Source organism: Canis lupus, chromosome 20 (assembly GCF_048164855.1).
Source record: "Canis lupus baileyi chromosome 20, mCanLup2.hap1, whole genome shotgun sequence".
Classification (NCBI taxonomy): Eukaryota; Metazoa; Chordata; class Mammalia; order Carnivora; family Canidae; genus Canis; species Canis lupus.
Genome location: NC_132857.1, coordinates 19,208,380 through 19,222,680, shown reverse-complemented (window position 1 = coordinate 19,222,680; position 14,301 = coordinate 19,208,380). Strand labels below are relative to the sequence as shown.

Below are 14,301 nucleotides of genomic sequence, written 5' to 3'. Positions count from 1 at the left end.
CATCAAGAGTTTGGGTTCATCCTGAATTCTCTGTTCAGTTTCTTTGATCTCTTTATCCTTGTGTGAATTACTGAAATGTCTTTAATCACTTCAGCTTTATTAAAAGCTTTTAATTCTGGAAAATAAGTGATCCTTCTTTTTTCTTCTTATCAAGATTGTCTTGACTATTCTTGGCCCTTTGCATTTGCTTATAACTTGACAAATCAGCTTGGCTGCTTGGATTTCTCTCTCCTTCTCCCTCTGTCCTGCCCTCCCTGTCATCCTCCCTTCCCTGCCACCATGCTCACATGTTCTCTCTCTCTCTCTCTCTCTCTCAAATAAACTAATTTTTTTTTTTAAGATTTTATTTATTTAATCATGAGAGACTGAGAAAGAGGCAGAGACTCAGGCAGAGGGAGAAGCAGGCTCTCCACAGGAGCCTAACGTGGGACTCAATCCCAGACCCCAGGTTCACGTCCTGAGCCAAAGGCAGATGCTCAACCACTGAGCTACCCAGGCATCCCTCAAATAAACAAATCTTTAAAAAATATTGGGACACTTGTGTGGCATATTCAGTTCAGAATCCAACTCTTGGTTTCAGCTCAGGACATGATCTCAGGTTTGTGAGATTTAGCCCCAAACTCCGCTGAGCATGGAGTCTGCTTTGGTTTCTCTCTCCCTCTGCCCCCCCACCCTTCTCAAATAAATAAATGAATCTTTTTTAAAAATCAGCTTGATAGGCTTCCCCACCCCAAGCTGGACTTTGATTGGAATTTTTAAATCTCTTGATCAATTTGAAGGAGAATTAGAAAGTGAACATCTTTGCAATCCATCAATATGATAAATCCCTTCACTTATTTTAGGTCTTTAATTTTTTAAAGTTTTTTGTGAAGAAGTCTTGCATAATATTCATCATTTATTCTTAGATTTTTTTGAATGCAGTTATAAGTGGCATCTTTAAAAATTTTGCTTTATAGGGTTTTTTTTTTTTTTTTTGCTGTTACCTAGGAAAAGTAAATTTTTGTGTATTGACTTTCTGTCTGCCTGCCTTGCTAAATTCACTTATTAGTCTTAACAGAGTAAATGTAGGTTCTTTCAGTTTTCTATGTATATGATTATGTTGTAGCTTTACATGAATGCAGTCTTCTGATAATAGCAGTTTTATTTTGTTCCTTTTAATCTCTATGCTTGTTACTTCTTTTTCTTGCCTTATTACATTGGTTAGGATTCCTAACATTGTATTTAGTGTAAGTAATAAGTTATTCTTATCTCATTCTTGATACTAGGAAGAAAATTTGTAATATTTTACGGTTAAGAATTATATTCACTCTGTTTTTTGTAGGTAATCTGGTAAAGAATTTCCATCTGTCCTAATTTGTTTTTATAATTGTTTTTTTTATATTACTTTTCATGTGTATTGAGATAATCATATGTTTCTCTTCTAATACTGTGGAGAATGATGTTCATTGATTTTCATATGTGAAACCAACCTCATATTCTTAGAACATAGTCATCTTGTCATGATATTTATGTATGTATGTTTTTGCTGATGTTTTGTTTGGTGTATTTGCAGATATGTTCATGAGAGAGATTCTCAATTATAATTTTGTTTTCTTATAACGTACTCTTAAGATTTGAGAAACACAGCTATGCTGGCCTTATGATTCAGTTTGGGAATTTTTCTGGCTTTTATTTTTCTCTGGAAGAGTTTTTGTAAGTTTAGTGTTATATTCATCCTTAAATACTCTAACATTTTCCAATGAAGCCATTTGTGTTTGGATTTTTGTGAGACAAGTTCTAATGCAGAAACATTCATTTAATAGCTATTGGAATATTCAATTATGTGCTTTTTGTTTATGTGTTAGTTCTGGTAAGCTTTGTCTCCTAGAAATTTCTTCATTTCATGTATGTAAATTTTCAAATTATTTCCTATAAGATTATTCCTAGTATTCTGTTATTAGTTTTTCCAAAATCTGTAGGTTCTGTAATGATGTCTTCTTTTTTTCACTCTTGATATTATAATGGATCTTTTCTCACGTTGCTCTGATTCAACTGACCAGAGTTGCAGGGAATAAAACTTTGGCTTCAATTTTTAAAAATTGTATGTTTGTTTTCTATTTCATCAACTTCTTTCTTCATTATTTCCCTCCTACTGTTTTTTTTTTGTTCATTTTATTGTTCATTTTATAAGATGAGCATCTCATTGACTCTCACTCTTATTTCTTTCCTAATATGTGCATTATGCCTGTCTGTTTTTTTTTTTAGTACAGCTTTAGCAGCATCCCACAAATTTTTGTGTTATATTTTCATTATTATTTATTTTTAAAAATTACAGTGTTTGTTGAACTTTTTCTATGACCCATGAGTTATTTGGAAATATATTGACTGATTTCCAAATTTTTATGTATTTTTTGGTATCTCTCTGTTACTGATTTTAATATTCTTACTGTGGTTAGAGAATATATATATTGTATAATCTCAGTACTTGAGATATACAGAGAATTGCTTTGTGTCTCAGCATATGTCAGTTTTGATATATCTTCCAGGTACACTTGAAAGCATAGATATTTTACTATTTTAGATATTTTTTCCACATATGCCTAAGTTTGATGCTTCACCAGGAAGGAGCATATAGTTCTACTCACAGCTATGATTTATTAAATGCAAAGGATACAAGGTAGAGTCAGCAAAGGGAAAAGGCATATGGGGCAAAGTATGGAGAAAACCTGGTACAAACTTCCAAGAGTCCTCTCCCAGTAGAGTCACATAGGACATGTTTAATTCCTTCAGCAGTGAGTTAAGACAGCATGTATGAAGTGCTGTCTATGAGGATAATTCTTTAGAGACCCACTGCCTAGGGATCTGCACAAGGAATCCATTTTCCCATCATTCAGTTACCAACTGAATAGCCTATGCTTTCTTCATTGAATTGTGATAGATTATCAGAAGTGTATAATGTATTAAATTTATATGCATATGGATGAGTCTTTGAATTCTGTGTTTCTTTGTGGTCTATTTGGTTTTATAACTTTTACATGTTCTATTTGATACTACTAATTATAGTATATCTTCATAAGTGGTAAGATAAATCCTACTTACTTACTTGCATTATTGTTGACTTTGTTATATACAGACCTTTGTTCCTCAATGCTATTTTTAGAGAAAGTTCATTCTGATTTTTTTTAAAGATTTATTTATTTATTTATTTATTTATTTATTTATTTATTTATTTATTTATTTATGAGAAACAGAGAGAGAGAGAGAGAGAGAGAGGCAGAGACACAGGCAGAGAGAGAAGCAGGCTCCATGCAGGGAGCCTGATGTGGGACTCGATCCCGGGTCTCCAGGATCACACCCTGGGTTGCAGGCGGCGCTAAACCGCTGCACCACCGGGGCTGCCCAAGTTCGTTCTGATTTATCAAAAGTATACAATTGGCATTTTGATTGGGATTGCATTTAAAATAAGTAGATTGTTTGAATAAAATGGACATTTTTATGATATTGTTTTCCCATTCAATAAACTGGAATGTCACTCTTTGATTCATATTTTTCTCTTTATTAAAATGTCTCCGTAGAGGTCTTGTATGTTTTGGTTAGGTTAATTCCTAGTTATTTACCACTTTTGTGATTATTGCAAATGATGTCTTTTTTTTTTTTTTTAACTGTACCTTAATCTTGTTCTTGGTGTAGAGAAATTTTATATTGATAAATTTTTTTGTCAGTCTTCAGCTTTGTTTGACTTTCTTATTAATTCTACTAGTTTTCTTCTAATCTTTTTGGCTTTTCTGAGTCAATGATGGTCTTATACAAATAGTGGATGCTTTATCTCTTTCCATCCTTTTACCTTTCGCTTTTATCTTTTCTATTCTTAGTAGCCAGAGCCTCTGTGACTAAATTATCTAGTAATAGTGATTTTGGCATCCTTGTTACCAATTTTAGGGAATGCATATTAAGTGCATTGCACTAAGTGTAATGCTTGCTAAAGATTTTTGGAATAATAATCTTAAATACACTCTACTAAGAGCATTTTAGATTATTTTTATCATTATAGATGTTGAATCTTATCAAATTTTTTTTACTATATGAGTAAAAATCATTATTCTCAATTTAGTGTGGTGAGTTAATAGTTTCTCTGATGAATGTGTTTTTTATTTCTGAGATAAACTCTTTGTGAATATACGGATTTTTTTAATACACTGTTAGATTTAGTTAACTAATGTCTTATTTAGAGCTTTTGCCCCATGCCCATAAGTGAGAAACAATTTTTTCTTGTTCATACTTGGATTTGGGGAGGCACGTTACATTATCCTAAAATGTTTGAGTGCTTTTGCTCTCACTTATTAAAAGCCTTAGCCTATATACATAATCAAGAAAGAAAAAGGATAATTCCAAAAACATCTCATGGTATTGTTTGTGTCATGATCCAGTTAGGAGATAGATCCTACACCAATTACTTTTACAGAGAAAATTTTATATAAAGAATTGATAACCAGTTATAAAATTGTTAACTAGGTAATTGAAAGGAAGGCAGCAACTATAGGAAGGAGCTACCACTCCTAAGGCTGGGAAAACAGGAAAGGTTGAAATTATCAAAACCCAGAAGATGAGCTGTAACTCAGATTCCCTAAGATGAGTAGTTTGATACTCTGAAGGCTAACTCAGACTTCTGAGAAGGTAGCACTGCTGGGTCTGTGCTGGTGTCCCTGAAGGTTTGGTAAAATGGTGTTCACAGGAATAGCAAACAGATAGGAAGTCCATGGGACAAAAACAGGAAGGAGTTCCTTCTTCCCTCTTCAGTTCTACTGCCCCTAGATCTTTGCTCTAGCTTTGGCAAAGCCTACCATGTAGCTAAAAAAGTAGTTTGCATTTGAAGCCCCAGTATTACAAAGCTGGGTATAGAAGCATGATTTTCAAGCTGATAGTAAGTAATTTAATAGGTGGTACAATTGAAAACTAAATTAGGTAATACTTGTAATCCCCCTGTGAGCTACAAAGGACATCATATAGCACATTAAATATTAAGAATAAAATGTTAGTAAAAATTCAGTTTTAAATTTTCTCTAAGATGAAATCATAACAAATATATTTCATTAGGAAATAAGGGTTAAAAATAATTGCATTCAACTCAAGTATTAGGAAAAGATCAACAGAATAAACCCAGAGAGTAAGGAAATTAAAAATATAAGGTTAGATTTAGCAAAATAGAGAACAAAACAATAAAGTTAAAAAATTATTCTTTGCAAAGATTTTTAAGATTATGAAGTCAGAACAATATCCATTTAAGAGACAGGACTATACATACTATGTTGTTTTTGGTGAAAGAGAAAAGATACAAATGAAATACAGAGAGAAGAAATAACTACAGACCAAATAGAGATTTAAAGAACAAACAAATACTCTTCCTGGATGTTAAAAACTCTCCCTTCAGAAGAATAATGTAAAAAAAAAAAAAAAAAGAAGAAGAAGAATGTGGGATAACTATCTCACTGACTTTCCTATTAATTTCCTGGGAGCCTCATGATTGACTTTACTTGATTCACTGTACTCTGGTAATGCGTTAACATTTCTGCATAACTACTAAAATAATAGAAAAAGAATGTATAACTCCAGAACTAGTAGAAGGCAAAATGGAATGTAAAAAGAACAAGACAAAAATCAATCTGAAAGAATGCTAGAAAAGGAGAAGGTAGGGATTAGACTATAGCTATGTTAACATTAGTCCAAGTAATTTTAAGGCAAAAATCATTCCTGCCGATAAAAATGAGTACTGCATATTGATAAAATATTCATTGCATTGGGAAGGCATAACTATTTTAAAGGTAGGTATAAAGCAAAACTTTATTCAGGAGAAATGAACAGAACAACCATTTTAGTGAGAGAATTTTATCTCTCTCAGTGTTTGAGGATAGAGAGATTTGAGTAACAAAATCAACCAACTTGACCTAACGGTAATATATTTGGAACACTGAAACCAACAATACATGTTGAAGCACACATAGAACGTTTATGAATTTATAATCTAAAATAATGACACTTAATATAGGCCTTGTTCTCTAACCAAAATTCATTAAGTTAAAAATCAATAAATTAGAAAAATTTTTAGCTTGGAAATTAGGAAACTCTAAATAACTCATTGGTTAAATTTGCAAATGAAAAGCTATTTAGTATGAACAATGCAGATATATCAAAATTTGTGCTAAAGCACTGCTTACAGGAGAATTTATAATCTGAAATTGTAGTTAGAATTGAATATTAGAAGTTAGGAAAGGGTCAAAAATAACATGCCAAGCATTGTCATCAGAAAATAATAATCTCAGAAAACAAATATTTAATACAGATTGGGCAGAAATTAATAGAAAAGAAAAACAATTACAAGAAAGAGGTAGAGTGTTTTGTATGTGCTTCCATAGTAACTGCATGCTCCCTTCCTTGGTACTTCTTCATGGTCATAGTGAGTTCTAGGGTTATCTCAGCCTCTGCTTAGTGTTTTTTTTTGGTCTTATTACTTCGTTGGAAGCTCATCTTGAGTAGATAGTTTACTTCTATTTAAAGAAAAGTTCTTGGTTTTATTGGGGAGGGGAAGCAAAAACTTGCTGGCCTTTTCTAGGTCCCACCTGCTTGCAGTCCTTAAATTACCCAAATTATCTTTCAGGGCACCACTACTCTTATACTTGTTTTTTCTAACGTTATCACTGGTTCTTCAGGTTGCTTTTTTTCTCTGTATTTTGTTTCTTTATATATATATATTTAGAAATTATAATAGAATATTAACAATGAAAGATATCCAAAGATATAATTGAGTAAGTTGCTAACAAATTATCAATATGATGCCATTTTTTGGTGAAGCTGAACATAAATCTATTTTATTATGGATGCTTGAAGAAAAGTTGGAATGGATGCTCTTTATAATATTAAATGGTTATCTTTGGATGGTAAGATTTTTGGAGAAATTTTACTACTTAGAATTTTAACTAATTAATTTATTTTTAATTAAATTCAGTTAACATATAATGTATTATTAGTTCCAGAGGTAGAGGTCAGTGATCTTGTTTCTTGATAGTGCTTGTTGAAGATATCCTTAGATATCTAGTGATCTTTGGGTGTTTTTCTCATATTTGAAAGTGGAGCTTCTAAAATTGATTAGGTACTTTGAACTATTGGGGCTTGTGAGCTTGTTTTCTTGTAGTGAGTTTTGCATGGGCCATTTCCTTGGGTGAATGAACCCCTGTCAGTATCCTTAGTCTTTCTTCTGGGGCTAGTACCTTTCTAGAAGGATCTTTTAGCTTCAAATGTGGCACATGTATCCTGATTATAAACTCTGGGAGCAACAGGGAAGAGTAGAGTAGAGGAGGGGAGGTCTCCCTAATCTCTCTATTCAGTACACTTCCCTTGTCTTTTTTTTTTTTTTAATTTTTTATTTATTTATGATAGTCACACACAGAGAGAGAGAGAGGCAGAGACATAGGCAGAGGGAGAAGCAGGCTCCATGCACCAGGAGCCCGACGTAGGATTCGATCCCGGGTCTCCAGGATCGCGCCCTGGGCCAAAGGCAGGTGCTAAACCGCTGCGCCACCCAGGCATCCCACTTCCCTTGTCTTTAACTGCTTTGCTACCCTCAATTCAGAAACTGTATTACTTAGAGAAGACATCTTTAGATGTAGAGTATAGGAAAAGTCATCTGACTCCATGCAGTTGGAGAGGGGATCTTGACTTTTCTTTTAATCTAACATTTTTCTAACCCCAATTTTTCTTTTCTTTTTTTTTGTTTTTTTGTTTTTTTTTTTTTCTCTTTTTTTTTTTTCTTCTTTTTTTTGTTTTTTCCAGAAGTGATTTGTGCTGTCTAGCTTTGAGCTTTTTTGATTATATGTGGGTGCAGTGAATAGAAGGGGATATATGGCATAAATCTGGTTGCTCTCAGATTTTTTTTCACTGTCTGCTAGTGTGTCAGCTTTCCTCGATCAGTTATATTCGGGTATTACTTGTTCATTTGCCGTCCAGCTTCCAAAAATTTTGTTACTGTTATATTGTTTTCTCTCCTATTTGCCCTTCTAGGTTTATGCTTCCTTAAAAAATCCCTTGGGGCACCTAGATGGCTCAGTGGTTGAGCATCTGCCTTCAGCTCGGGTCATGATCCCGGGGTGCTGGGATCAAGTCCTGCATCAGGCTCTGTAGAGGGAGCTTGCTTCTCTCTCTGCCTATGTCTCTGCCTGTCTCTCTGAGTCTCTCATGAATAAATAAATAAAATCTTTAAAAAAAAATCCCTATTGTAGTGGGGTTTTAGGAGGGAGCAAAAGTAAGTGCTTGGATTTAATCTACTGTCTTTACTAGCTTGAATGACTTTACTTCAAACTTTTGTTTTTCAGCTCTTGATTGATATGCTTAGTAGTGGCTCACTTTAATCTTTTAATTTAAATATATTTGAGAAATAGTAGGTAAATATATGTTACCTATCATCATTTGGAAATGTTAAGTTGTGCTGTGTTTATCACAGAATCGGTCTTTGTATTTTACTGTTTCTTAACTTGTGAAAACTCCTGTCTTTATTTTTTTGCCTTTTTTGTCTTTGGGAATTACTCCTTTTTTCTTGCTGTCTTCATAGATGTGGAAATTTTTGCCCAACTCTAAATTCTGTAGTTTGCATTTGAAATCACACAGATGTTTTACTATTTTTTTAGGCTTTTTAAAACCATATATTGTCTTTTTTTCCAGACCTCCTCCTCACATGAAAATAATTGGTCTTTTTTATTGTCAAACCTTATGCTTACATGAATGACATAAATGTGGCAGGAAAATTATTTGACTACCTTTCTTTCAGTTTTTAGTATCTCAATTCTGGTAAGAGTGAGGTATATGTTTTAAATTAAAAATAGTGACCAGTATTGCCAGAGAGCCATTTGAGACATAAAGAAGAGTCAGATTCTTCTAGTTTTTTGATTACTTCCACTTATGTAAGGTTTTGTAGGAATTCCTTAAGTTCTTTTGTATTAATGTGCTGTTTAATACAACACAGCACCTTAATTACTGCAGTTTTATCTATTTAGGTTTCTTTATTATGCTACTTACTATACCATTTAACTAAAACATATGTTGGGGAATGAAACAACCTAATTTAATATTAACTTTTATTTTTGTGTCAAAAGTTGTGAGGGTCTGAGCTTTTACCTTGTATGCAAGCTAGCAAATTTTCCAAGTGCTTGCAGAAGATACAATATTCCTGGGTCATGGGGAGTCTGGCTAGCTCAGTCAGTGGAACATGTGATTCTTGATGTTGGGATTGTGAGTTCAGGCGCCACATTGGGCATAGGGCCTACTTGAAAGAAAGAAAGAGAGAGAGAGAGAGAGAAAGAGAGAGAAAGACTACTTTAAATAAATAAATCGTCCATCCATCCATCCATCCATCCCTGGGTCACAAAGGATAGAATATCACAACAGAAATAACCAGAGCAGCATTTGCACCAGTTCCTTGAGCCTCACTTTTCACAGAGTGACATGCGGAAGGCTGGGTGACCTCTGTTTCCAGACAAGACATTATAAGAGGAGAACCTTGAATTTAAGGAACCTGAATCTTTTGTAACAGACAGTAAGCATATCTGCCTTTTGCTTCGGGGAGGTGGGGTGGGGAGACAATCTATCTTCTTGTGTATAGACATCCTTGAAAATATATCTGAAACAGAGGCAGTTAGTGCTTTTGCTCAAAAGATAAGCAGAAATGTGAAAGATGTAAAGAATTGTCTTTTCAGCGTTTTGGAAGGCAGATAAACCAACGGGTGTTTGTAAGATGGCTTAAGACATTTTCTGTAGAAAACAATGATTTTTTTTTTTAACATATATCTTCGATTTCCTCTTGTGTAGCTATTTTTTCCAGTTTAGTCTACTATCTCAGAGTCCTCCATGAATATTAAACTCACACTGATAGTTTTGTGGGAAAGATTAGTATAGATCATTTTTCTGAATATCATTGAGGTATTCACTTTTTTTTCTTACTTGTCAAAGATACCTCCCTTCTGTTTTGGGAGTTTGTGTATGCTTTCCCTTGTATCACTGCTTCTGTTTCTCTATAAAAGTTCAAATAAATGAGATCAAGTACAATGATAGTTATGGTATCATTTTAACTTTGTAAAAAATCCTCAGAGGATTTTTTATTTTTTAATTTTTTTTGTCTTAGACAAAAGACCTTTAATATGATGGGGCTAGCTGGAGTCCTAGGGCAAATTCAGATATTCAGACTGAATTTCTAAGGGATTTCTGAGACCAGAATTCTTCTAAGTGGACCTTCATCATTCCCTGGAACACAAAAGTCTCAGTTTATTAGAAGACTGAGGCGGAGAGCATATAGATAGGGACTTTGCTGCCTAGAAGTCTTTGTCACAGATCGAAGGGCTCTAAATCTTAGTTGTGCAGGAAGCTTAGCTGTGCAGGGCAACTTACTTGTGAAGGAAAGGGAATTGGAATATTCTGTCGGTGTATAAACTGCAAGCAAATAGCAAAAGCAAGAATTTGCATCTGTCACTTTCCAGGACAGCATGATCACTTTTAAGTTATTCCTGATTTCTGTAAATTTGATTTGGTTGAACATTTGGCTCCTGCAGTATTTTACTACTCTGATTCCACTGCTTCATCTCTTTGTATTCTTTTTTTAAAACCATCATTTCTTCTTATGCTTTTTGAATGATGGGCTTTCTTAAGATTTTGTCTTCAGCTCTCATTCTTTCATCCCCGGTCTCTTTCTAGCCTCTTTTCATAGGTCTCTCCTCTTCCTGTAATATTGGATCTCATGTGTATGCACACAACTCTAAAGTCTGATTCTTTCTTGAGTTCCAAAACCACACTTCCAACTGCCAACTGAATATTTCCTTTAAGATGTTCTGCCAATACCTTACAAAATTTATAACTCTGGGTTGAATGTATTAATATAAAGGGCAAAGGCAAGAAGTATGTTATATTTCCCAGGTTATTTTGATAACTCGTTATAGTCTTTTTTGTGGATGTTGCTTTTTAAGTTTTATTTCATGTTTATAAAGTATCCGTCTTTTCATATTTCATATCAGTTTGTAATATTTTTACTACCCAAACTAAGCATTCAGATTCTTGCCTTCCTCTCCTATATTCTTCAGCACTTCCCTTCATTCCCCAGGCTATATATGTGTGATGCTATAAATGTGTGAAGTTTGGGTTTATTATTAGTTTTTTGATAATGATTCAGTTTTTATTTATGGGGCAAAAAATAAATCTTGTATTTCTTTCCTCTTTGCAGGTCTTTATGCTTTACGGAGAGTCCTGAATAAACAGCCTAATCTTTCTGATAGCAAGATGGCTGGGTTGGTGAAGATTACTCTGAATGATTTCTTACAGGGGATGAATGACATCAGGCCCAGTGCCATGAGGGAAGTAGCAATTGATGTTCCAAATGTAAGTCATTTGTACTCCTATGCTAGTTACACTGTTTGAATTGAACTCTGAAAGAAACCGAGACTCCAGGGAAACAACCTGCTTAGGCTAAACTTAGAAAAAAAAAAATTAATTAAAATTTTTATGGGTGTAATTGGAGATTCAGTGCAGTTGTAAGGAATACTTTAGGGTGATCTTGTGTATTTTTCACTTACTTTCCCCTCTCAGTGCTAACATCTTTCAAACAATACTACATCACAAGTGGTATATTCATATTGGTATAATCACTGATCTTATTCAGATTTCCATAGCATTACTTGTATGTGTGTGTGTGTGTTAAGTTTAGTTCTATGCAGTATTATTACTTATAAAGGTTTTCATGCCTATCACCGGAATCAAGATACTGAATATTTCCATCACCACAATGATCCCTTGATTTGCCCCTTCATAACCAAACTTACCTTGTTCCTGTACCCATTTCTAAAATTCTGTCGTTTTAGAAATGCTATGTAAATGAAATTACACAGTATGTAACTATTTGGTATTAGTTTTTCCCCATTTAGCATAATTCCCAAACAAACAAATAATGTCACTCCAGATAGCAATAAGTGCTATGACAAAAATAAAGTAGGACCCTGGAAAAACCAAAGGACACTAGTGAAAAATTAGTGAAATTTGAATAAGATCTTTAGTTTAGTTAATAATATCATAACAATGCCAATTTGTTCGGAGATTCATCCAAGTTGTTATGTGCAACAATAGTTTGTTCCTTTCTATTGCTGAGAAGTATGCCATGGTATGGCTATACCATAGTTTGTTTAACCATTCATCTGTTGATGGACATCTGGGCTGGTGTCCAGTTTGGGGCAATTATGAGTAAACCTGTTATGAACATTCATGTGCAGGTATTGTGTAAGTGTAGATTTTTATTTCTCTGGAATAAATGCCCAAGAGTGCAACTGCTGGGTTGTATGTTAATTGCCTATTTAGTTTTATAAGAAAATGTCTACTAGGCTAATTTTAGAATTTAAAAAAATCTTCTAGTTATGATGCCTCCACTATTGATGCTTGGTGTTTCCTCAGGTCCTTTTACATTTTCTTCATCATTGACATGCTTTGCAAAATTCACAGATTACCACAGGGACAACACCTTTTATGGATGAATCATCTGCTAGGTTATCATCTGAGTGGGTCTAACATTCTGAAAAAGAGTGGCCTTATAGTTTTCTTTGAATATATTAATATTTCTGGAAAATGAATAGTGAAACAAAACATTGACAGCATGGCCTACATTATATTGGGATAGGGTATAGACTGTTAAATTCGGCTTGATCATCAGGAGGTTTATATCTTAGCGTAGCTGGAGGAAAGTTTACAGATTGCTGTCTGATGGTTTTAGGAGAGCTCTGATGGAAGAAGAATTTTGTGACTGTTCTTTCCCTGTGCTTTTATAATATCACTCTATGAGTTTTTCTTTGTTGAGTTAGTCTTACTGTTTCTGAGATACTCCCTTGCAAAAGCTCTAACATTACAGCTGTTTGAAAACTTAGAGCCTTGTTGGAGAGGCAAGCATAGTTTTGTGCCCTTTCCCCCATTGAGTGTATATTAGTAGTTCTCTTAGTCATTAACTGTTTTTTAATTGCTGTAAGCTAAAACAAAAAACCCCAAAAAACTTAAAGAGTCTAAAAAGATATTAAGTCACTGGAATAGACTCTGTGGAATGATATAGTGGGGAGAAAGAAATCAGTGGATTTGTTTTCATTTTTTTGTTGTTTTGTTTTGCTTTTTTGTTTGTTTTTACTTTTAAAAGTGACTGCTTTTGGAAAATGTGTTTTATGGCCAAATAAGTTTGGGAAATGCTGGTTTAAATAAAATCAGTTGTATTTCTTTGTTGTAGACCTTTTCAGTATCAAAAGATACTTATGGAAACTTATTTGGCCATGGACCATGTGGAGCAAATACTTTCTGCATTTTGCAATGCAGTAGATTGCTGAAATGACTGCAGAGTGTTCCCTTCATTGTATGTTTGCCCTTTTTGCACTGCAACTTTGTAGCTCCTACCATAAAAGAGATGAAGTCAAGTTTTCCACCCCATGTAACTTTCTTTGGCTAATAGAGATCTTAGCAATCATGATGCAATCAGGTTTGAAAGCATTTAGTCTTGCCTTTTCTTGCTGCTCTTTGAAACCCTGAATTAGTTATGCTAAGAAAACTGTGCTAGTTTCTTGGAGGATGAGACACCATGTGGAGCAGAAGTGAACCCTCTTAGATGAGATCCAACCCTTTTAGCCACCCTTCCAATTGTCAAACATGTGACAGATACCTAAACTATCTCATCCTGATTGACATTTACCTAGACCAAAAGAGCCTTCCAGGAACTGATAGAATTGTTAAAAATAACGAATGTCTTTTCTTTTGAGCCACTAAATTTTATGGTAGTTAGTAAGAGCTTAAGTGGCAAAGACGCTTGCTGACTTCTTATAGAACACAATAGTTTTGTAAATTGAGTTGAGACACCGAAGAGATAGGAACATCTCTAAGGACTAGCTTCTAGTTTAGGCAACTTTATGTGATTTTAAATTCTTTTTGAAACTTTTTAAAATTCACTAATGAACTTACAGCTTAACTTTGGGGTTTTACCCAACCTCTGTAACATAATATGCTAACTTAGTATGAATAATTTGACAACTGGAATTATAGAATAATGAATGATTGATGTTGAATTAGTAGAAGCTTTTCGTTTCTTTGAAATTTATGGCCTAAAGTTTGGACACATTGGTATGAATACTTTCACTTGTAGTATTTACCTGTATTTTTTTGGCTACTGTCTCATAATAAAATGGGTCAAGTAGACATGTAGTTGCCAAATGCCACATGGGAAAATATCAAAAATTTCAGATGATAGGGTTATAAACCAGCTACACCACCCAAAAA

The 14,301-nt window shown here is 33.9% G+C and overlaps 1 protein-coding gene across 9 annotated transcripts in view; it reads left to right on the top strand.

Moving 5' to 3' along the window:
- Positions 1–14,301, top strand: part of AFG2A (AFG2 AAA ATPase homolog A) — a 350,459-nt gene that overhangs the window by 30,979 nt on the left and 305,179 nt on the right. For all 9 annotated transcript variants that reach the window (XR_012012857.1, XR_012012858.1, XM_072788489.1 and 6 more), the window contains exon 10: positions 11,234–11,388. Coding sequence is in view for 7 of the 9 variants with exons in the window: in XM_072788489.1 (XP_072644590.1) it covers positions 11,234–11,388 (155 nt within the window). In the remaining 2 variants the exon portion in view is untranslated. The remainder of the gene's footprint in view (positions 1–11,233; positions 11,389–14,301) is intronic.